The sequence below is a fragment of the Cervus elaphus genome, chromosome 9 (assembly GCF_910594005.1).
Source record: "Cervus elaphus chromosome 9, mCerEla1.1, whole genome shotgun sequence".
NCBI lineage: Eukaryota > Metazoa > Chordata > Mammalia > Artiodactyla > Cervidae > Cervus > Cervus elaphus.
The window spans coordinates 89,857,926-89,881,573 of NC_057823.1; the positions used below are offsets into that span (position 1 = coordinate 89,857,926).

Genomic DNA, 23,648 nt, shown 5'->3' on the forward strand with positions numbered 1-23,648 from the left:
GGAATGTCAAAAGATTGCAAGTCAGCAATAGTACTTACTTATAGTATTTTGTTGTATGGAGCAAATAATGTAAGCAAAACAGAGTTGGGCATATGATAAATTCTGTTAAAAATTTTTTTTTAAATGCTATCTAAGCAGATGTATATGTGGTATGTCCTATTAAAGGATATTTTTTAAAAACAATTAAAATCAAGCTCTGATATGGAAATAAAATAAACATGTATAAAAGATTCTATGATTGTGGTTTTCGTTCTGGACACTGTGAGATTGTAGTTTTTGTTTCTTCTGTTTCTGCCCTCTGATGGATGAGGATAAGAGGCTTGTGCAAGCCTCCCAATGGGAGGGATTGGCTGTTGGGAAACTGGGTCTTACTCTGTGTGCAGGCACATGCTCAGTATATCTTTAATCGAATTGTTTATTGATAGTTGGGGCTGTGCTCCCTCCCTATTGGTTGTTCGGCTTGAGGCAACCCAGCCCTTGAGTCCATAGGCTAATGGAGGGCTAATGGTGACCTCCAAGAAGACATATGCCAACACAGGATGGCTGCTGCCAGTACCCCTGTCCCTGTAGCAGGTCACTGCCAACCCATGCCTCCAAAGGAGACCCTCAAACACTCAGAGGCAGATCTGGCTCTGTCCCCTATGGGGTCACTGCTCCTTTCCCCTGGGTCCTGGTGCACACAAGGTTTTATTTGTGCCCCCCATGAGTCTCTGTTCTCCCAGTCCTGTGGAAGTTATATAATCCAATCCCACTGGCCTTCAAAGTCAAACTCCCTGGAGATTTCCAGTCCCTTTGCTGGATAACCAGGTTAGGACCTCTGATGCAGGACCTAGAACTCCTCAACGGTGGGAGAACTTCTATGGTATTATTGCTCTCCAGTTTGTGGGTCGTCCACCCGGCAGGTTTGGGATTTGATTTTAACATGATTACGTCCCTCCTACCATCTTGTTGTGGCTCCTCCTTTGTCCTTGGACAAGGGGTACCTTTTTTTGGTGGGTTCCAACCTCCTCCTGTTGAGGGTAGCTCAACAGCTAGTTGAGATTTTGGTGTTCTCAAGGAGAACATGGGCACACATTCTTCTACTCCACTACTTGACCCAGACCTCACAAAGATCACAGTCTTGTCATGGTGAAAGGACCTCAACAAAGCTAAGAGCCATGCCATGCAGGGCCACCCAAGATGGACTGGATGTGGTGGAGGCTTCTGACAAAGGTGATCCACTGGAGAAGGGAATGGCAAACCACTCCAGTATTCCTGCCTTGAGAACCCCATGAACAGTATGAAAAGGCAAAAATATATGACACAGAAAGATAAGCCCCCCCCCAGGTCAGTAGATGTCCAATATACTACTGGGGAAGAGTGGAAAAATAGCTCCAGAAAGAATGAAGAGGCTGGGCCAAAGCAGAAATGACGCTCAATCATGGTTGTGTCTGGTGGTGAAAGTAAAGTCTGATGCTATAAAGAACAATATTGCATAGGAACCTGGAATGTTAGGTCCATGAATCAAGGCAAATTGGAAGTGGTCAAGAAGGAGATGGCAAGAGTGAACATTGACATTTTAGGAATCAATGAACTAAAATGGACAGGAATGGGTGAATTTAATTCAGGTGACCATTATATCTACTACTGTGGGCAGGAATCCCTTAGAAGAAATGGAGTAGCCCTCATAGTCAACAAAAGAGTCCAAAATGCAGTACCTGGGTACAATCTCAAATGACAGAATTTCAGTTCATTTCCAAGGCAAATCATTCAACATCACAGTAATGCAAGTCTATGCCCCAACCACTAATGCTGAAGAAGCTGAAGTTGAATAGTTCTATGAAGACCACAAGACCCTCTAGAACTAACACCAAAAAATGATGTCATTTTCATCATAGGGGATGGAATGCAAAAGTAGGAACTCAAAAGATACCTGGAGTAACAGGCAAGTTTGGCCTTGGAGTACAAAATGAAGCAGGGGAAGGGGTATAAGAGTTTTGTCAAGAGAACGCACTGGGCATAGCAAACATCCTCTTCCAACAACACATGAGAAGACTACACATGGACATCACCAATGATCAATATGGAAATCAGATTGCCTATATTTTCTGCAGTCGAAGATCGTTGTTATTGTTCAGTCGCTAAGTCATGTCCAACACTTTGTGACCCCACGGACTGCAGCATGCCAGGCTTCCCTGTCCTTCACTCTCTCCCAGAGTTTCCTCAAACTCATGTCCTTTGAGTTGCTGATGCCATCCAACCATCTCATCTTCTGTTGCCCGCTTTTCCTCCTGCTCTCAATCCTTCCCAGCAACAGGGTCTTTTCCAATAAGTCAGCTCTTCACATCAAGTGGCCAAACTATTGGAACTTCAGCTTCAGCATCAGCCCTTCCAATGAATATTCAGGACTGATTTCCTTTAGGATGGACTGGATTGATCTCCAGTTGCTAAGAGTCAGACATGACATAGTGACTGAACAACAACCACCAAAGATTCTATTTAACTCGTTCTTAAAGAGAGAACCAGGAAAATGTCATAACTGATTCAAAGGCAAAGTTAAAGAATGGAGATATGTATAAATCAGAAATATGAAACAAATTTGCAGAGGGACCAAAAGCTTGCTTTTGGGAGTGAGAGGGTCCCTATTGTCCTTCCACCAGAAAAAAATGTATGTGCATCACTAGATAAGAATTTTATGCAATGCTCTTGACTTCCAAGGTTAGGATATCACACCCAAGCAACTCTCTGAGCCAAGTTTTATAGACAGTACCTATAAATTTGTGGAAATCCCTCGTTCTTGAAGTCTCCAAAATATTGGAATATTCCTGGATTGCCGGGAAGGAAAGTTTCCTTACCACTTGTCAGTGTGGAACTGTCTTGGCCCCTTTAACCTCTGTAGCAAAACTACCATAGATTAGGTGGCTTATAGACAACAGAAATTTATTGGTTACAGTTCTGAAGACTGGGAAGCACAAGATAAAGGCTGATTCCATTTCTGGTAAAGGTCTGCTTCCTTATTCATAGACAGTTACCTTTTCGTTGTTTCCTTACATGGCAGGGGGGCAAGGGAACCCTCTGAAACCTCTTTTATGTGGGCACTAACTCCATTCATGCAGGCTGCTCATGGCCTAATCATCTCCCAAAGGCACCACCTCCCAACACCAGCACATTCGATTTTGACATCTGAATTTTGGGGGGGACACAAACATTCAGTATATATCAGTGACCCTGTAAGTCAGGGACAGGCCAGCTTTCCTAAAAGGACTCCATAGGCACCAACTTTCCATTTCTTTAATTTTGAGTTCTTTTGGTATTAACATATATTAGGATGACATTAAATTTGTAAATAGCTAGTATAGATATCTTTATGATATGGAATCTTGCTTGTCAAAAACTAGGAAGGGTATGAAATTTTGCCCCATTCACAAACTGACAAGTCAGCTTGTTACAGTTTTATGAATGCAGGCAGAAGATATGAAACTTCTGAATCAGAGACAAAAGATTTCATTACCCACTGCAATGGCAGTAGCTACAATATTATAATATTCTTACACTGGTTCCCTAAGCACTAGTTGTAAAGAGAGCCAGGTAACATCTGCATACACAGTGAATTGTTCCACAGGAAAGAAACTGTTAGCTTAGGGATCCAAAGTTTTTACATTGGCCAGTAAGAAAAACTTCCCTTTGCTGTAGAGGAGATATCATGTCATTTTTCAAAGCTGTTTGCTATATAAACACCATTGAAAAATTTGTCTATCTGGTTTTGATAGCAGGGTGATGCTGGCCTTGTAGGTTGAGTTCAGAAGTGTTTCTTTCTCTGCACTTTCTTGAGACTTTCTTACACTTTCATTTGAGAGGGAAAAATGTTCACTTTTCTCTGAATGTGTGGTAGAATTCACCTGCTAAGCCATCTGGTTCTGGATTTTTGTTTGGGGGGAGTTTTTTGTTACTGATTCAGTTTCATTACCGGTAGTGGGTCTGTTCTTATTTTCTGTTTCTTCCTGGTTCAGTATGGGGAGATTGTACATTCTTCTAGGTTTTTCATTTTGTTACTGTATAGCTGTTCATAGCTATCTCTCATGATCCTTTATGTTTCTATACTATCCTTAGAACTTCTCTTTCTTCATTTCTGATTTTATTGATTTGGGCCCTCTCTCTTTTCTTCTGGATGAGTCTGACTAAAGATTTGTCAATTTTGTTTACCTTTTCAAAAAACTAGATCTTTGTTCGATCTTTCCTATTTTTTTAGTCTTTATTTCATTTATTTCTGCTGTGTTCTTTATGATGTATTTCCATCTAATAACTTTGAATTTGTTTATTCTCCTCTTTTAGTTCCTTTAGGTATAACGTGAGGTCATTTGAAATTATTCCTGTTTTCTAAGGTAGGTTTGCATGGCTTTAAACTTCCGTCTTGGAACTGCTTTTTCATTTGTCTCCAGGTATTGTTTGATTTCCTCAGTAATCCATTGGTTGTTTAGTAGCATATTATTTAGCCTCCACAAGTGTGTGGTTTTTTTGTTTTTCCACAGTTTCTTTTTCTTATAGCTGATTTCTAGTCTCACAGAATTGTGGTTGGAAAAGGGTGCTTGATATTTCAATTTTCTTAAATTTACTCTGACTTGTTTTGTGGGCCTGGCAGATGATCTATCCTGGAGCATGCTCCACATACACTTGAAAAGAACCTGTGCTGCTGCCTTTGGATGGAATGTTCTATAACATCTACTAAGTTCTTCTTGCCAACACGTGTGTCATCACGCTAGAATGAGTTCCCCAAAGTGGCTGCAGTCAGTATCTGTCGCAATGTGATCTCCGATTGCCTCCTACCTCTCCAGGAGGCTCTCCAAGATCAGCATGTAGGTCTGAGCAAGGATCCTTTTCAAATGACTGCTTCTGCTCTGGGTCCTGAAGCATGTGAGATCTTGTATGCCCTCTCTAGGAGCGGGGTCTATTTCCCACAGCCCTCTGGGTCTCCCAAAAGTGAGCCATCCTGGCCTTCAAAGCCAAACATTCTGAGGGCTGGTCTTCCTGATGCAAGAGTCCTGGGCTGAGGAGTCCATTGTAGGGCTCAGACTCCTTATTCTTTATTCTGCAGTTGTAATTATTTTCCTGTTATAGAATTGCCCACTGGTGGGCAGAGGTATTAATTATACCACATATCTGCCCCTCTTACCTGTCTCACTGTGGCTCCTTCTTTACATATTTAGTTGTAGAAGATCATTTATGCTAGTCTACTGGTCCTTCTCATCAACAGTTGCTCTTTAGATAATCTAGTTGCAATTTTGGTGTGCCCACGGGAAGGGGGTGCAGGGTCTACCTAATCTGACGTGGCCATTCCCTGAAAGCTCATTTCTTTTTTTTAGCACTGAATAATATGCCATTGTCTAGATGTACCACAGTTTATCACCTACAGAAGGACATCTTGTTTGCTCCCAAGGTTTCGCAATTATGAATAAAGCTGCTATAAACATACATGTGCAGATTTTGTGTGGCCGTAAATCTTTAATTCAGTTGGGTAAATATGGCAGAGCACAATTCGATCGTTTAGCAAGAATATATCTTGTAAGAATGTGCCAACATTCTTCCAAAGTGGCTGTATCATTTTGTGTGTTCACCAGCAATGAATGAGTCCCTGTTGTTCCACATTCTCATCACCATCTGGTGTTGTCAGTATCCTGGATTTTGGCCACTCTAATAGGTCTGTAGTGATATCTTATTTTTGTCTACATTTCCCTGATGACATATGATATGGAGCATCTTTTCATATGCTTATTTACCATCTGTATATCTTCTTTGGTGAAGACCATATATTTTTTATGTTAATTTTATATGCTGCTACTTTGTTAAATTCTCTTCCTGCTTTAAGTGGGGTTTTTTTTTCCATTTATTTCCATTTATTCTTTTAGTTTTCCAGAACATGCTGGCTCTTGATGTATGTATTATATTTAACTTTAAGTAAAAGACTACAATTCCATGTGGGAAAGTGCTAAGGAAGGGAGACTCAGCAATTGCGCACTGCATTGCAGGGTAATCTCCCAGGAACCTTTCTTTGGGGATTCCAGATTCAATATCATTAAGTCTTTTCTTTGGGGATTCAAATTTTTAAGGCCTGAAAAATCTACTCCGGGAAAGTATAATCTTGATTGCTAGCATTCTTTAAGCTAGGTTAGAGAAGTCTGGGAATGTGAACTTTTAGTAAACAAACTTCACTGTATGCAGAAGTTTGCTAAATCCCTTTTTTTTTTCAGTATAGGACCCTGACTTAACAATGTCCAGTTTATTTCGAGTAGAGATCCTATTTTATCCTCCTCACATAATAATCCTCTATCCAGGAACAGATCCATTTTTCAGGACCTGAAAATTATGAAATTTGGAGGCTTTGAAACAGAGAATAAAAAATAGCTTAGTTTTACAAATTAAACAAAAAAAAATGGCCATTTGAACACGTTTCTTGAGCCCCTCCCAGGGTCTTCAAAGGGGCCCATACCAGTCCTACACCATGAAGCTAAAGATTACTTAATTTCATGATAAATCTAAATTAGCCTCCAATCTTCCCTGTAGTGGGGGATAAGAGAGTGCTTAGTAGTATAGAATTAGGGGGAATTCGATGGTCAAAGTTGCAAACTAAAATTGAAGCGAAAAGGTTTTCACTCGTAGTCCTGGAGGTACCTGCTACTATCAATTTCTAAGACTTTTTAGGGGGAATGTAAATTTGTACAGCCACCATGGAGAACAGTATGGAGGTTCCTTAAAAAACTAAAACAGAACTACCACATGACCCAGCAATCCCACTACTGGGCATATACTCGGAGAAAACTATAATTAAAAAAGACACATGCACCCCAGTGTTCACTGCAGTACTATTTACAATAGCCAGGGCATGGAAACAACATAAATGTCTGCCAACAGAGCAACGTATAAAGACGATGTGGTACCTACACACAATGGAATACCACTCAGCTATAAGAAGGAACAAAACTGGGTCATTTGTAGAGATGTGGATGCATCTAGAGACTGTCATTCTTTGTTAAAATGGTATGTATGCCCTCAAGCCTATCCACTCCTCTTTTTTACTTATATATAAAGACCTCCATGTACATATAAAAGTATCAACATCAAATAGAATTTGTATGCTTTGCTATTACTCTCTCTTGTATGGTTAATTCTCAGGCCCAGCCTCAGAATCTAAGAGGGTAGAGAAAAGGTCTTTCCTGCCATACATTAGTTTATCTTTTTCTTGTTGACTTGTAGGCATTCTTTATATTTGCCTTAAATTTTTTCCTGTTACACAAGTTAATGAATATTTTAAAATTTCTTTTTAACTTTCATTATGACATCTGAGTTATGACATTTTAAATTCTAATATAGTTTTATCTTGTGTTTCTATATAAAGATCTTCCCTATTCTAATGGCTTACACATGATTAAAATTTTCTTTCAATATACATGATTCTGCTTTAGATGTTAAATCCATTTGGAATTTATTATGATGATGAATTTATCTTTATGATCAACATTTTTATGATGACATTGATTTTTTTCCCCACATCAACTGAAATATATATTTAATAGTCCATCTTTTATCCATTTATTTGAAAGGCCATATTTATGAACTAGTAAGGCTTCTATCTGCTTTGACCCAGCTGCTTCATTTCTTCTCGGGCTGACAGGGAGGCCTGGCATGCTGCGGTTCATGGGGTCACAAAGAGTCGGACATGACTGAGCAACTGAACTGAACTGAATTGAATTGGTAATTCTCCTTTGCTATTCCTCAGTAGCATATTGGACACCTTCAGACCTGGAGGACTCATCTTTTGGTGTCATATCTTTTTCACCTTTTATACAGTTCATGAGGTTCTCACGGCAAGTATACTGGAGTGGTCTGCCATTTCCTCCTCCATTTGGTCACGTTTTGTCAGAACTCTCTGCTATGACCCATCCGTCTAGGGTGGCCTTTCACGGCGTGGCTCACAGCTTCATCGAGTTACACAAGCCCCTTCATCATGACAAGGCAGCTGGGAAAGACTGAGGGTAAAAGGAGAAGAAGGCATCAGAGGATAAGATGGCCGGACAGCATCGTGGATGCAATGAACATGAACTTGGGCAAACTTTGGGCGATGGTGAAGGACAGGGAGGCCTGGGGTGCTGCAGTCCATGGGTCACAAAGAGTCAGACACGACTGGGTGACTAAAGAACAACAAGGTTTATATAGGTATTATTCAGTTTCTACATTCTAATATTCTTTCCCAGGGATTTGACATCTTCTTTATCTCAAGTTTTTCAAAATTGTGCTTCATACAGAAAATAACCTTGCAAGACATTAAATAGAAATTTGCTAACATTTATAAAAAATACCAACCGTAGATTGAAATAAAATGTTCACTTTAATAGTTATCACACAAATGTTTAGTTACAGTTATCTGAAAATTATGAGAACAATTTGTGCATGTCACATTCATGTTACTATCCATATAAGAACAACTACACACAATCATTTATTCAACTACATCAGGATAACACACAAGGTTTTGTTTGCTCTAGACTTCTCAGTTAAAAGGAAACACCAAATAAGGAAACTGAATTTCCAAAAATTAAGTTATTAACAAAATAAATAATAAAAATTATTTCTAAATGTCTTATATTTTGACAACTTTGAATTATACTTACATACTATTATTTCTCCAAACCATAAATTACAACAAGGGTCACTGTCAGGGTGAAAATACATATTTTTAAAGCTTTTTTAAAATACGCTATTAAGCTTTAACATCACTTGATTTATTCTTGGCACATGTGGCATTTTGAAAAGTAAAAATACACTTTGCCAATTTTATGTTATTGTGCAGGTGTAAGAGAAAGAGCACAGTCTGGGAGGCAGAGAGACCTGTGTTCAGTTACCAGCTTTGTTTCCAAGTTGTGTTGTTAGGCTGGTCAATTACTTCTTGGCACTGGGGCCAGGATTAAATTAAATAATGCCTATTTTAAAATGCATAGCACGGACACTAAATGAATGATACCTCCTTTCCCTAATTTACTCACATTGAAGCAAAAGCAAAATATCACAGTCTTATGTTCTGGTACAATTTGAAAAATCTAGAAAAAAAAAATGGGAAATTTAAAAATAAAATCAGTGTACTTTGAAAAATTGCACTTTCAAGAAATAAGGAAAGCCTTCATCAGGTTTAAATATTTCCCATAAAACTTAGTGCCTACTATACCCTGATTTAAAAAAAAAAAGTCCTAAAATATGATAAAATGATCAATGATTAAGGACTTTTGGTTTTCTTTTGTGCTTTGATATAAAAATAATGGCTATATTTAAGGCTCATTAAGTGATAGTTTGTAGTTGCCCTGAACCAAATCTGTAGTCTTGATGTTGCACTATTAAAACAGACCTACTGCCTTGAATGACTATCACAGAGAAATTCCCATGATATTCTTCATTTCAACAACCATGGCCTCCCTACTGATTTTAAGTAAGGGATCATTTGGTGGTATGTGGCCATATAGGCCATAAGCTTGTCTGTCTTACGGATGATTCTTACATACATAATCACTTTTTCATGCTAAATGCTTGGTGCTTAGAAGATCTAAGGCTCCTGAAAACTAAATCGTCACAAGGGAATAGCCTACTCTGGACAGCAACACTTCCATCCCTATTCTTAGCTCCAAAAGATGCAGGAACAACCCTATTCTTATTTTCTATCCTCACCAGCTAATAAATCATCTTTCCAAACCTGACTCAAAAACTTCTCCTCCAGGAAACTTTCCCTAACCAAACTTCACACTCCTCCATTTATGTCCCTGACACTCATGTGTAATTTGTATAAACTTCAACTGCATATACTTCTACTCATGTTTTGTCTTCTACTTCCAGCTAGGATACAGTCTCTGACTTTGTAAGCTTCCACAGTGTTTAGCACAATGAATGCATGTATGTATGTGACTGTGTGTATGTATGTGGGGTGTGTATGTATGTGGGGTGTGTATGTGCATGTGTGTTGAATGACTAAAAGACTAAGAACCTGAGTGGGGTGTAGGGTAGGAAAAGTTTCATAATTTTTCAGAAATCAAAATTGCTGGACCTTCCTAATACTAAAATTTCTGATTTCCAAAGCTATCCGAGTTTGGTTTTAGATATGTCAATAATAAAAAGGCAGTGAAAAAAATGTTTAAAAAAACCTTTATGAAATATTCCAAAAGGCTTTTTAATAAATTACTAAAAGCACCAAACCAAAACATCTTACTAAATAGTGGGATAATCTTTCCTATAATTTTATAAATGGAAATTTCTTTTCATTCAAGACAAAGAATACTGAACAGGAATAGGTGTTGTGAATCAGGATAAAAAAGGCAATTCATTCTAAGTCAGTATCTTACACACATTTTGCAATTAATCTGAAAAGCCTTCTGTGGTACATATGTATGCTTTGTTAAGAAAAAGAATGGTTTATTTTAGGATGTTGTCTGGTACTATAAAATAAGATACATATACTGAAGCTGCTATTTAACAAGGAAAATTTTGTTTATAATAGCTGTTACTATTAAAATAGGATATAATTTAAAAGTTATTCTTAATGTGTATATTTTCAAATTTGCCTGACAGTGTCCTTTTGAAAAATCTGACAATTTGTAGTTAGATTACAAACATTTGAATTTCGTTTCTACAATTGAAAATATTACACTTACATAATAACAAACAACAATATATTGTAGCTTTTTTACTGAAGCACTCTGCAATTAATATTTAAAGCTTTTCAATGAAGTAAAATTCATTGTACTTTTTGTAAGTAAAATCACACAACACATAATGTACACTATAATTACATTAAGAACAAATAAAAGGAAGCATAAAAATTCTGTACCATAACAATGGATTGTTTTAGCTGTCATTCTAAATGTTAGCTTATTTGTTAGGTTTTGAGTTTTTATCTTAAACCCAATAACCTTTATTTTGAAATAATATACTAAAAATATCAAGTCTGGAGTTTAAATGTAAAATTCTCTTATGCTCTTTTTTCCTAGATCATCTAGGAAATAAAAGAAATGAGACACAGAGATAATTCTATTACTGCAAAATGCCTCCTTGCTTCCCCATATACCTCTATATCATTTCTAGGGCAAATGATACAGGACAATGGCAAATTACAACTTTGGCAAATTATAAGCTCATTTAAGTGGTTTCTTATTTGGAAAAAAGAAAAAAAAAACTAAGAAGTTCCTTTTTTGGCTTATTCATTCTCAATCTTTTTTTTCTCTAATATATAACAGTACTATAAAAGCACTTCTTAAAATGCTCACTGTTTAAACAACACAAAATGAACTGGAATAATTTATAGAATTAATCAAAGTAGATACTAGGGTGAGGTCCTAGAATTTGTCACACGTAGGGCTAAACTTGCAAGAGATCGCATGGCAAAAGTAGAGACTTTATGGCATATCCCAGCTTTTGAAATATAGTTAGAAGCCAATCGAAAAAGCCTTTCAGCACCAAAGGTATTGAAGTGCCCAGGAAGTACTTTCTCTACCAGACCTCTGTCCACTAATTCTATCAGACGTTCACAGGTTCCAACATAGTCACTTATCCTGCTGTATGGGAGCCAATCAATCAGTGATCCATCATACACGACGTCTCCACTGAAGAGAATCTTTCGGTCTTTGTCATGCAAGCAAATACTGCCCCTAGAATGACCAGGCATGTGCATAACAGTGAGCTGTCTGTCACCAAGGTTGATCACATCCCCTAAAAATGAAAACAGAATTTACAGATAAACATGTTATATATTTGACTTCAATCACTTAAAGAACAGCAGAACACAACAGTTTCAAAGGTGTTGGGAAGATGATATTTTACTTTTATTGTAAAAGCAGCCTAGTAATAAAAGATGATTTAAAATAAGTTGCCTATATTTCATTTCTGTTGTTTATTAGACCAGTGTTTGCCAAAGTAGACAGTGGAACACAATTTCTGCTGGTTGTTATAATACATTCAAGAAAAGATTCAGTGGTCAAATAATTTGGAAAACTCTTCCTTCAATGAAAAATAAGCAGCTTTCTTTTCTGCAAGATTTGCTAACGTACATTTAATATGTCAATGTACATTGTGGATACACACAAGTGAGATATGACTGTATAGTTTCACAAATTTATTTGACAAAAAAATTCATTTTCAGAATATCCATTATACTAATATCCTGATGACACAATTCATCAATGATGCTCTAGTGAAGGGTGTGGTATTTTCCCCTTTATCACTCTGCAGAAATTAAGGTCTGAGGAATCAGTACAAATGGTGATGCTCTGGCTACTGCGATTGCTGTAACACACTGTTCTTGGTCTCGGACCCTGGAACGTCAAGTCTTCTGTCAGAATCCACTAAACCGTCGCAGCCCAATTTACTAACCTACAAATAGGGTAAAATCTCAAACTCCTCCAGTTATTTGACAGTGGGGACGAAACTGAGCTATATGAATACAAAATTGCTCTTTCACTGGATTTAAATCAGTACAAACTTAGGTAAATCATAATAAATTAAAAGATTCATATTGTTATCTCTAGTGCAAGCATATACATATATAGAAAAAAATCAAAGAAATATAGCTAAAATTACTAGTGAAATTAAAATGGCATAATAATCAGGAATCATTAAATATAAAAGAAGACAACAGAAGAAGAATAAAGGCATAAACAAGAGACAAAGAAAACAAATGACCAAAATGGCAGACCTAAAAACAACTGTGTCAGCAATTATATTAAATATGAAAGGGATAAGTACTCTAATCAAAGGCAAAGATTGTCAGACTAGATTTAAAAAGCAAGATACGTACTCAGTCTACAAGAGAGGAACTATAAAATCAAAGCCAAAAATAGGATGATAAGTCATACCTTATAAATATGAATGACAAGAACTAGAGTGGTTATATTGTCAGACAAAATGGTTTTTTTATATAAAGAATATTACTAGAGAAAAGAGGTACATTTTATGAGGACAAAATTAGGTCAATACCTAATGAAAAAAATTCTAAATGTATATATAAATGTATATGTACCTAAAATAGAGATTAAAAATTCATAAAATAAAAAAGAATTAAGAATGAACAGTTTAACAATTGAGGTTAGATATTTGAGTAGTTTGAATAATTCATAATATAAGCAAATAGAAAATCAGTATGGATACAGAAGACTTGAACAACACCATCAGCCAACTTGACCTAGCTGACATATATAAAATAATTCATGCCAAAAGAGCTAAGTACACATTCCTTTCAATTGTACATGAAAGAGAAGTTTTGTTATATCTGTACACTGAAAACTACAGAAACACTTTAAAGACAAATTAAAGAGAATGTGAGCAAAAGGAGAAATATGCCATATCCATTGACTGGAAGACTCGAAACTGTTAAGATGGTAATTAAATTCAATTTTTCCTATAGCTGCACTGTCTAATATGTACTTTCTGAGATAATACAAATGTTCTGTATCAACACTAGGCAATATGAATAGCTATATGTGGCTAATGGCATGAGAAATAAAGCTAGTGTAACGAAGAAACTAAATTTTTAATTTTAATCAATCATAACTAATTCAAATTTGTATTAAATAGCTACATGTATTAGACAGCTACATTCAGAGAAGAACTATACAAAGAAGATCTTCATGACCCAGATAACCATGATGGTGTGATCACTCACCTGGAGCCAGACATCCTGGAATGCAAAGTCAAGTGGGCCTTAGGAAGCATCACTATGAACAAAGCTAGTGGAGGTGATAGAATTCTAGCCGAGCTATTTCAAATCCTAAAAGATGATGCTGTGAAACTGCTGCACTCAAAATGCCAGCAAATTTGGAAAACTCAGCAGTGGCCACAGGACTGGAAAAGATCAGTTTTCATTCCAATCCCAAAGGCAATGCCAAAGAATGTTCAAACTACCACACAATTGCACTCATCTCACACACTAGCAAAATAATGCTCAAAATTCTCCAAGCCAGGCTTCAACAGTACGTGAACTGTGAACTTCCAGATGTTCAAGCTGGAGTTAGAAAAGCCAGAGAAACCAGAGGTCAAATTGCCAACACTTATTGGATCACTGAAAAAGCAAGAGAGTTCCAGAAAAACATCTACTCCTGCTTTATTGATTATGTCAAACCCTTTGACTGTGTAGATCACAACAAACTGGAAAATTCTTCGAGAGATGGGAATACCAGACCACCTGACCTGCCTCCTGGGAAAGCTGTATGCAGGTCAGGAAGCAACAGTTAGAACTAGACATGGAACAACAGACTGGTTCCAAGTTGGGAAAGGAATACGTCAAGGCTGTATATTGTCACCCTGCTTAATTAACTCACATGCAGAGCACTTCGTGCAGAATGCCGGGTTGGATGAAGCACAAGCTGGAATAAAGAGTTCAGGGAGAAATATAAATAACCTAGATGCGCAGATGACACCACCCTTTTGGCAGAAAGCGAAGAACTAAAGAGCCTCCTGATGAAAGTGAAAGAGAGAGTGAAAAACCTGGCTTAAAACTCAATATTCATGGGTACTCTTTTGCCCCCTTCTGATGCCTATGTCAGAAGCTTTCTCTATCTCTTTTATATTTTAATAAACTTTATTACACACACACACACACAAAAACTCAACATTCAAAAAACTAAGATCATGGCATCTGGTCCCATCATTTCATGGCAAATAGATGGGGAAACAATAGAAACAGTGAGAGACTTTTATTTTCTTGGGCTCCAAAATCACTGTAGATAGTGACTGCAGCCATGAAATTAAAAGACGCTTACTCCTTGGAAGAAAAGCTATGACCAACCTAGACAGCACATTAAAAAGCAGAGACATTACTTTGCCAACAAAGGTCTGTTTAGTCAAAGCTATGGTTTTTCCAGTAGTCATGTATGAATGTGAGAGTTGGACTATAAAGAAAGCTGAACATCGAAGAATTGATGCTTTTGAACATGGTGTTGGAGAAGATTCTTGAGAGTTCCTTGGACTGCAAGGAGATCAAACCAGTCAATCCTAAAGGAAATTAGTCCTGAATATTCATTGGAAGGACTGATGTTGAAGCTGAAACTCCAATACTTTGGCCACCTGATGCAAAGGACCGACTCACTGGAAAAGACCCTGATGCTAGGAAAGACTGAAGGCGGGAGGAGAAGGGGATGACAGAGAATGAGATGGTTGGATGGCATCACCGACTCAATGGACATGAGTTTCAGTAAGCTCTGGGAGTTGGTGATGGACAGGGAAGCCTGGCGTGCTGCAGTCCATGGTCTCGCAGAGTCGGACATGACTGAGCAACTGAACTGAATTGAACCTTTCACAACAGTAACAAAAATTAACTCAAAATGGATCATAATCCTAAATGTGAGCGCTTCTTAAAGAAGAAAATCTTTGTGATTTTGGGCTAGTCATAGAGCTCTCAGAATAACACAAAAAGCATAAAACATAAGGAAAAATGATTAACTGGACTTCATCCAAGTTAAAAACTTTCTTGCTTAAAAAGATACCATTAAGGACTTCCCTGGTTGTGCAATGGATAAGAATCTGCCTGACAAGGCAGGGGAGAGAAGTGTTAGTAGCTCAGTCTTGTCCAGCTTTTTGTGATCCCATGGACTGGAGCCTGCCAGCCTCCACTGTCCACGGGATTCTCCAGGCAAGAATACTGGAGTGGGTAGCCTTTCCCTTCCCCAGGGAATCTTTTCAACCTAGGTATTGAACCTGGGTCTCCTGTATTGCAGGTGGATTGTCCACCATCTGAGTAATTCAATTCCTGGCCTGGGAAGATGCCACGATTTGCAGAGCAACTAAGCCCGTGGACCACAAGTACTTCAGGGCCCGCTAGCCGCAACTACTGGGCCGTGTGGCACAACTACGGAAGCCCATGCAGCCCAGAGCCACACACCACAACTGCAGAAGTCTGCTTATCTACACAGGCCTGTGCCCCACAACAAGTCGCCACAGTGAGAAGCCTCTGCACCACAACAGAGTAGCCCCTGCTCATCACCAGCAGAGAAAGCTTGTGCGCAGTAATGAAGGCCTGGTGCAACCAGAAAAATACAGGAAAAAAATTTTGCTTACTTAAAAAAAGAAAAAAAGAAGAGCATACTATTAAGAAAATGAAAAGGCAGGACATACACTGGGAGTAAACACTTGCAAAATGTGTATCTGATAAAGGACCTGAATTAAGAATACATAAAGAACTCATAGAGCTCAATTAGAAGAAAACAAAATTTCAATTAAAAAAAAAGATTTTGGTAAGATCTTTCAACAAAGAAGATTTCTGAATAGCAAATAAGAGCCTGAAAAGATGCTCAACATAATCAGTCATTAGGGAAATGCAAATTAAAACCTCAATGAAATACCACTACATACTCACTAGGATGCCTAAAATCAAAAGGACTGACAAAAGCAAGTGCTGACAGAGATGTGGAGAAACTGCAACTTCTACACTGCACTTGGGAATGTAAAATGGCATAGCACTTTGGAAAACAGTTTGGCACCTTCTTAAACATTTAACATACATTTACCACGTGGGTGTGTGCTGTATGCCACATTTACCATACAACCCAGTAATTCATTTCTAGCTATCTACCTAGGAAATAAAAGCAATCATCAACATAAAAAATTACATGTAAACTTTCATGCTGCATTAGTCATAACAATTCCAAACTAGAAAGTTCAAATTTCCTTCAACAGGAGAACATCTAAAATGTGTTATATTGATAAATGAGTAGTTTCTCAGCAACAGAAAGGAATTATTATTAGATAAAACAACATGGATCAATCTCCAAAAACAGCATGCCAAATGAAAGAAGACACAAAAGATTGCATGTGATTATGTTTTGTAGAAAGTTTTCAGAAAAACAAAACTATAATGGCAGTCAGTGAGGCACAGGTCGGTGAAGCCTGGGTGGGAACAGGGGTTGCTCTGGTCTTGTCTCAAATCCCAGTAATTATTAATACAGTAAGATAGAATTAGGTACTCAAATTGCCCCACATTCCAGTCATAAGGGGCCAGACTCCTTCACAGGATAACTGTTTCAGATTTAAGGTGCTTCTGGGGATCACAAACCACTGTCATTTCCGATAAGTAAGGTAAAGGCTATTATAGCTAAGTTGATTTAATAATAGAACTGTTGCAGACAGACTATTTAATAGATGTACAGAAAGAAGAAGAATGAGGGAAGTTTGATGCTCAAAATGAAGCTGTAGAGAATTACCAATGGAGGGATAGAGTCTTATGGTTTTTGATATTCAAGGCCAGGTGATATTCAAAATACTTAGCAGTAGATAAGACATAAGCACCCACTTATCAAAATGGACACCAACTGTAAACAATTGATAAGGCCACAGAGATGGAATATTATTAATATTAGGTCTGCCATTACCATACGGCTTTATAAATACCTCCCCATGCTTATAATGCTAACACATATAATTTCATCAAGACCTCTCTTACAAGCAACACTGTCTATGAAGTGTATAAATATCACATATAAATTTATACAAAATATATATATATATACACATATATCACATACTATCCTTCCAAGCCTTCACCCTAACCCAGTTGTCACCACATTCCAACCATACTAGACTTTTCTTGGCTTCTCAAATATCCTTTCCCAACTTGGCACTCCCCATTTTTAATTTTTATTTCACTTTTAATTAAAGAACTAAATTACATATTTCAAATAAAACATTTTAGGAGGGCTTAAAGTGTAAGAAAACATTCTTTGCCCCATTCTGGCTCTATCTCCAATCCTGCTCCCAGTAGGCAACCACTTTTAACAATTTTAGCAACTTCCTCTGGTAGCTGCCTCTACTAGATATGTTGTTTGTTGTTCAATCTCTCAGTTGTGTCCAACTCCTTGCGACCCCATGGACTGCAGCACGCCAGGCTTCCCTGTCCTTCACTTTCTCCTGGTGTTTGCTCAAATTCATGTCCATTGAGTCAGTGATGCCATCCAACCATCTCATCCTCTGTTGTCCCCTTCTCCTCCTGCCTTCAATCTTTACCAGGATCAAGGTCTTTTCCAGTGAGTTGGCTCTTCCCATCAGGTGGTCAAAGTATTGGAGCCAAAGTATTATTTACAGATGACTACTAGGTATAATCATTTGTAAATAATGCTTATACCTCATACTCCGCTGATTTCATTCATGTATTATCATTTCTTGGCATTTTAGATGTTATTCATTGACTTCCACTATGAAACAAGGATTTTTTAGTAGCTCTTTTTACTCCTACCTACCAAAACCACACATGTATACATTTCTCATCTTCCCACCCCTCAAAAGAATGATTCAGGTGCTTAGATCTGGAGTCCTCTATGCCTGAGGTTCTATTGTTGTCAGTGTCATCCTTTGCCATCATCCTGATGCTTCCTGTCAACTTTGTCTTGAAACAGATCTCCTATATTCTGTATTCCATGTCTTCCTCTTGGTGTAAATAGGATAAAGATACATCTTAAAAAGTGAAGTTGCTCAGTCGTGTCCAACTCTTTGCAACTCCATGGACTGTAGCCCCCAGGTTCCTGCATCCATGGGATTTTCCAGGCAATAATACTGGAGTGGGTTGCCGTTTCCTTCTCCAGGGGATCTCCCCGACTCAGGCACTGAACTCGGGTCTCCTACATTGCAGGCAGACTTCACTGCCTGAGCCACCAGGGACTCTAAGATATATCTTAGTAGCTTCCTAAGTAACAGCATGTGGGAAATAATTTTTTGAAAGCTTGACTGATACTGAAATGGATGTCAGAATTCTAAGTTGGAAATTGGTTTTATTCAAATAAGTCACAGCTCTTCTTTTCTAGCTCTAAAGCCATTATGATTGGTATAGATGAACTTCTGTGTTTAAATTTGGAAGTCTGTAGACTCTTCTTTGATCCCAGCATTCTGAAATTTTATAATAACATGCTGCGGGTTGAACATGTTTTCATCTATGGGCTCTTTCAATCTGGAAATGTTCATCCCTTAATCATGGGATATTTTCTTGTATTTTCTCTACTATTCTTTTTCTCTACTTTCTCTATTTGCTCTATCTGTGCTCTTAATATTCCAATATCAGATTTTTCACACTGGTTCTTTACTGGGTTTCTCCTAGTTTTTCATTTTGCCTATCTGCTCCTTTTGTACATTTTCAACTTCATCTTCCAGACCTTCCACTAAATAATTTCTGACAAGGTTTCTTTTAGGAGTGTGAATATGGTTCTGCCTGTTGCTTAGTTTTATGGCATCCTATTGTCTCTCAGGTATCTTGAATGCAATAGCTTTTGTCATCCCCTAATGATATTAATGATTGTCCTCTCTTCTCAAGTCGCTTTATGTTTTTAGTATTTTACTTCATGTGAGAGGATTTTCTCAGATTTTTTTCATAATGCTTGATTGCCTGTTTAAGAATTGGAGGATACTGAAAAAGCTGTTTGAAGCAAGGCATGGCACCTGGTGAGGCAGACTTCATTGTAGAAAGTTCAAGCCAAGAATTACCTAGGAATCAGTATCTTAATCTTTACCCCAGGGCTGGACAGATTTCCAGATAAGATTCTTCCAATTTCCTACCTGGAGGTATGTATGGAGGCTAAAGGCCTGGCTCTCATTCTTCTGGGAAACTAGTAAAGAACATATATATTATCTATTATTTTTCTATATTTTTATATACATACACTTATCCCTCCTATTTTCCACCTGAACCCTTGAGCTCATTAGTACTCAGCATCCCTCAATCAAGAAACCCTTTTGCTTCATTCTCCCCAGAGAACCAACTAACTCTGGGGAGAGGAGCATTCACTTAGGGAGAAGAATTCCAGAGTTCTAACAGCTTCTTAAGTGGCTTTCCATCAATTCTACTTGTTTTAGTTTTTTTCCTTTTGCCCCTGCTAAGGTACTGGCTACTGCTAATTCTTGAGCCTGTTAATCTCCTGCAGAACAAAGTGGACTGGCTCTCAATTTTCTATTGCTGGCATATGATAAAACTGCTAACTCAGTCATCAGAAGGATTGGCAAGATCCTCTGGAGAAGGAAATGGCAACCTGCTCCAGTATTCCTGCCTGGGAAGTTCCACAGACACAGGAGCCTGGCAGGCTACAGTCCATGGGGTCGCAAAGAATTGGACATGAATTTGCAACTAAACAACAACAACAATGCAAAACAGAACCTCCGTCAATGTGGATTTATACATAAGACAGACAAACCACGGTCCATTTGCTGCAATCTTAGTGACATTTTGAGAGGGAGTCCAATTAAAAGTGTTCGTTCAACCTGCTGCCTCTCTGGAATCTATTTTTTGTTTTTAATCTCCCCAAATGATCTAAGTTTACCTAAAACAACTGGGATGACTCTGGGAAAATCGTTTAAACATGTGTAACAGGAGCCAAAATGCCTGCCTGTTGTGAAAAATAGAATCATGTGTGTCCATTCAAGAAGAACGTGCTGTATCTATCTAGGGTTTATTGCTGTCTTTTTATAGGAAGATACAGTTTCACTATTAGTAGGGTGAGTAGCTTTTTTTCATAAAAAATGATGCAGTGGATGATGACCTCACCTTGTCCTCCTCATCCCTCATACACAAGTCAGCATCTGGGTTAGTGATACAGGGTACAGACTTATGCTTCTCCATGACAGGTGATCACCAATACACTAAATGAAATGTAGTAAGCTAAGGAATTCAGCCTCCTTATTTTCTAACTGAAACAATGAAGACTATGCTGTTAGGTATGTGCTGTTCACATGTGTGTGTAACTGTATATGATTTTTTTAGTATATGAATTTTTATATAAATATTTTATATCTCCTTCCAGGCACCTGGATTATGATAATATTAAGTTAGCAGGCCACACCATTCAGAAGAGACAGGAAATTAACAATCCTGAGAAAAGAGGATATTGGATTCTACTTGAGAGGGTGAGACATCCAGCTCCTAATGAAAAACAACTTTTAACACAGTATCACCTACCAAGTGTTTAGTAAATATTAAGCTCTCTTTTCACACTTTCAAAGGCTTAAAACACCACATAGGTAGGTTGCAGGTCCCCTGCAACTCCAAAAGCCTATAATTCTAGTACTCACTGGAATTTAAGAAATCTCATTTCTAGTCCAGGCTCTTTCCCTAACAGGCAATGTGATTTCAGGCATAATATTCAAGCCTTGTGTGGACTCTTCATCTATAAAACAGTATTTCTTAGCACTCTTTCATCATTGATTTCCTGACAGAGGATCCAAAGTAAATAAATCAAAAGTCATTTATTCTTTTAAACAACTTAAACATATTTTAAATACTGATGAAAAACTTTTTTTGGTTGGGGGGGGTCTGAGTTAAATTAGTCTGAATACCCATAAATTACAAGGAAATCCTACTTCTAAAAGCATTAATTTCATCAAGAAATATAGTAATTAAAAGCACATTTAGTGTAAATTTAAATTTAGTTTTCTTTCACCTCAAAGTGTCAGGTAATGTAAGGCTCCCATCTAAACCACTTTTTTTAATCTTCAGATTTAAAATTTTAATTAATAGGTTTTTTAAAGTGGTGTGTAAGGTACAGAAACTTGCTATTTTTTTATACGTCAAGTGATCAAGATCTCATCTGTAAGATAAACTCATTTTCATAAAGTACTTCATTATTTGTCATACCGGTTGGTCATAAAGTGAGCCTTATTGTACTGCAGCAACTGTGTTTTTTTTTGTCTCAGAACAGTTCAATAAATTAAACTGGCAAATAAGAGTTTCAAGATAGAAAAGCAAGGGGGTTTCATATCCTATTCAGAATTACCATAAAAACATATTTTGGGGGTAGGATTAATGTGTGATCTACATGCTTTGATCTATTGTGCCTGGGTTGGAATCCTAGCTTTTGTCTCTATCTTGCTCTGTGGCCCCTAGGCAAGCCATTTAATTGAAGCCATTTAAGTAGCCTCACTTCAAACGTGTTGGGAAGATAAAATGGTATCAACAGTAGCATTCTAAAAAGAACAAAGAAATTAATACACAAATATCACTGCTGTGACCAACTGGCTCAATCATTTAAGTGCCTGTGTGGGGGGTTGGAAGGGTTGGAACCCTATGCTATTTCATTCCACTAATTTCTTTCTGAATCCCATTCTGTTTTTCGCAGAGCCAAAGAGGCCCAAGATTATCTATGCATTAGTCCACATGCTTCACCCTTATGGGTACAGCCTCCTTATTCATCTTTCTCAGGCCTGGCTTTTCAGCCAGAACAGAGAGCTGTCATAACGTTAAGACTCAGGCACATTCTACTTCATATGTTCACTATTAAGCTTTTTCTCTTGTGAGGCAGTATCAGGAGCAGAAACCTATCAGGAAGCTAAAGATGCGTGAGAAGATTAGAATCACTGCTCTCTAATGGCTTTCTAAGCCTACAGGTGGGCACTGTCCATTCCGAGCCGATGGAGTCAGCAGTTCTCAAAAAGCTCTGAGCCAACGGCACGCATTCTCTCCACGAAGCGTCATCCTTAGAAGTCTTTTCGCTAGAAAAGTGCCTGCAAATGACGGACATGTCTGAGGGGGTAAGAATGGGAACCCTAGTGACAAGTCTCTGGTGGTGTTACTGCACACCGTGGACCTTCAAGAGGAAACTGACTAGGGGGTGGGGCTGGCTTTCAGTCGAATACGCGGCATCGGTACCCGGTGTCAGAGCTGGCCTCCGGTAGGAAAGGTTGCGATGGCCTTCCAGCGACTCGATGGTGGAGTGAGTGGGCTATTTGGCCCCGGGCGGGGGGGGGGGGGGGGGAAGAAACTGAAACAAGCGTTTATGCGATGTGACAAAACAAACCAACCCTCCACCCCACCCCCTCAACCTCACAGCCGAGCAGGTCTGCAACAAGCATCCCTCGGAACAGTCTCTCCCCCAATCCCTTCCCTTAAATGAGAGAGCGAGCGCCCGAGAAGGCGGGGTGGGGGGTGCGCATTACCGTCCTGCAGGACGAGGGTGGGCTGCACCGCCTGCACTCGGAACTGCCTGGCCCTCCAGCCGGGGCTCGGCGCCCGCACCACCTCGCTGTCGGACAGCCAGGTCACGGTCTCGAAGTTGTCCCCGCGGGCCAGCGCCTCGGCCTCGGCGTGGTGCACCGCCACCCGGTCGAACTGGTAGAGGCCGCCCGAGTGGTCGAAATGCACGTGGGTAGCCACGGCTAGCAGCGGCCGGCAAGCCGCGTCGTCTCTGGCCGCGCGGTCCCGCAGGAGGCCGGAGGAGTACAGGTACTCGGGGAGGCTGCGCAGCCCCAGGCCGGTGTCTATCACCACGTCCTGCTCGGAGCCCCGCACCAGCCAGATGTTGGCGCGGTTGCCAGACTCGTAGAAGCGTTCCTGAATCCAGAAGATGCCGTCGCCCAGGGACTTGTGGGCGTACCACTCGAGCGCCGACATGCTGCGCGGGGTATGGCGGCCCAAGCCGAGCGGGAGTTTGTAGGCGCGCGCGCGTGTATGTGCCTTCCCGCGGGCGGGTTGCGGCGGTGTGGAGCCGTCTGCCCGGGCACGAGGCGCAGAGCCGGGAGGGGGCGGGCGGGGGATGCGGCTGCGGTGTGTGTGTGTGTGTGTGTGTGTGTGTGTGCGCGCGCTAGGCGAGGAGGAAGGACTCGGGGAGAGGCGCTGCCTCTGGAGCGTCCGCCCGCACCCTCACGCCGGGTCCGCGGAGAGCAGACGCCGCTCTCCTCGCGCC

The 23,648-nt window shown here is 39.2% G+C and overlaps 2 protein-coding genes across 2 annotated transcripts in view; one reads left to right on the forward strand and one right to left on the reverse strand.

Annotated features, from left to right (window-relative positions):
* Positions 1-8,340: 8,340 nt before the first annotated feature.
* Positions 8,341-23,552, reverse strand: MBLAC2 (metallo-beta-lactamase domain containing 2). The gene is made up of 2 exons (XM_043913580.1): positions 22,903-23,552; positions 8,341-11,718 (listed from the first exon to the last, which is right to left on the reverse strand). Exons 1-2 carry the CDS (start codon positions 23,354-23,356, stop codon positions 11,333-11,335), a joined length of 840 nt encoding a protein of 279 aa, XP_043769515.1. The 5' UTR covers positions 23,357-23,552; the 3' UTR covers positions 8,341-11,332.
* POLR3G (RNA polymerase III subunit G) overlaps positions 23,237-23,648 on the forward strand; it is a 47,042-nt gene continuing 46,630 nt past the window's right edge. Inside the window, exon 1 of the mRNA XM_043913582.1 lies at positions 23,237-23,366. The gene's annotated coding sequence lies outside the window, so the exon portion shown is untranslated. The remainder of the gene's footprint in view (positions 23,367-23,648) is intronic.

What these genes read in the sequence shown, in the direction of transcription:
- MBLAC2 (XM_043913580.1), bottom strand. Translation starts at nt 23,356, where the DNA reads ATGTCGGCGCTCGAGTGGTACGCCCACAAGTCCCTGGGCGACGGCATC. An exon ending in CACCCTCGTCCTGCAGGACG is followed by an intron (nt 11,719 to 22,902) that starts GTAATGCGCACC and finishes TTTCATTTTTAG; the next exon opens with GGGATGTGATCAACCTTGGT.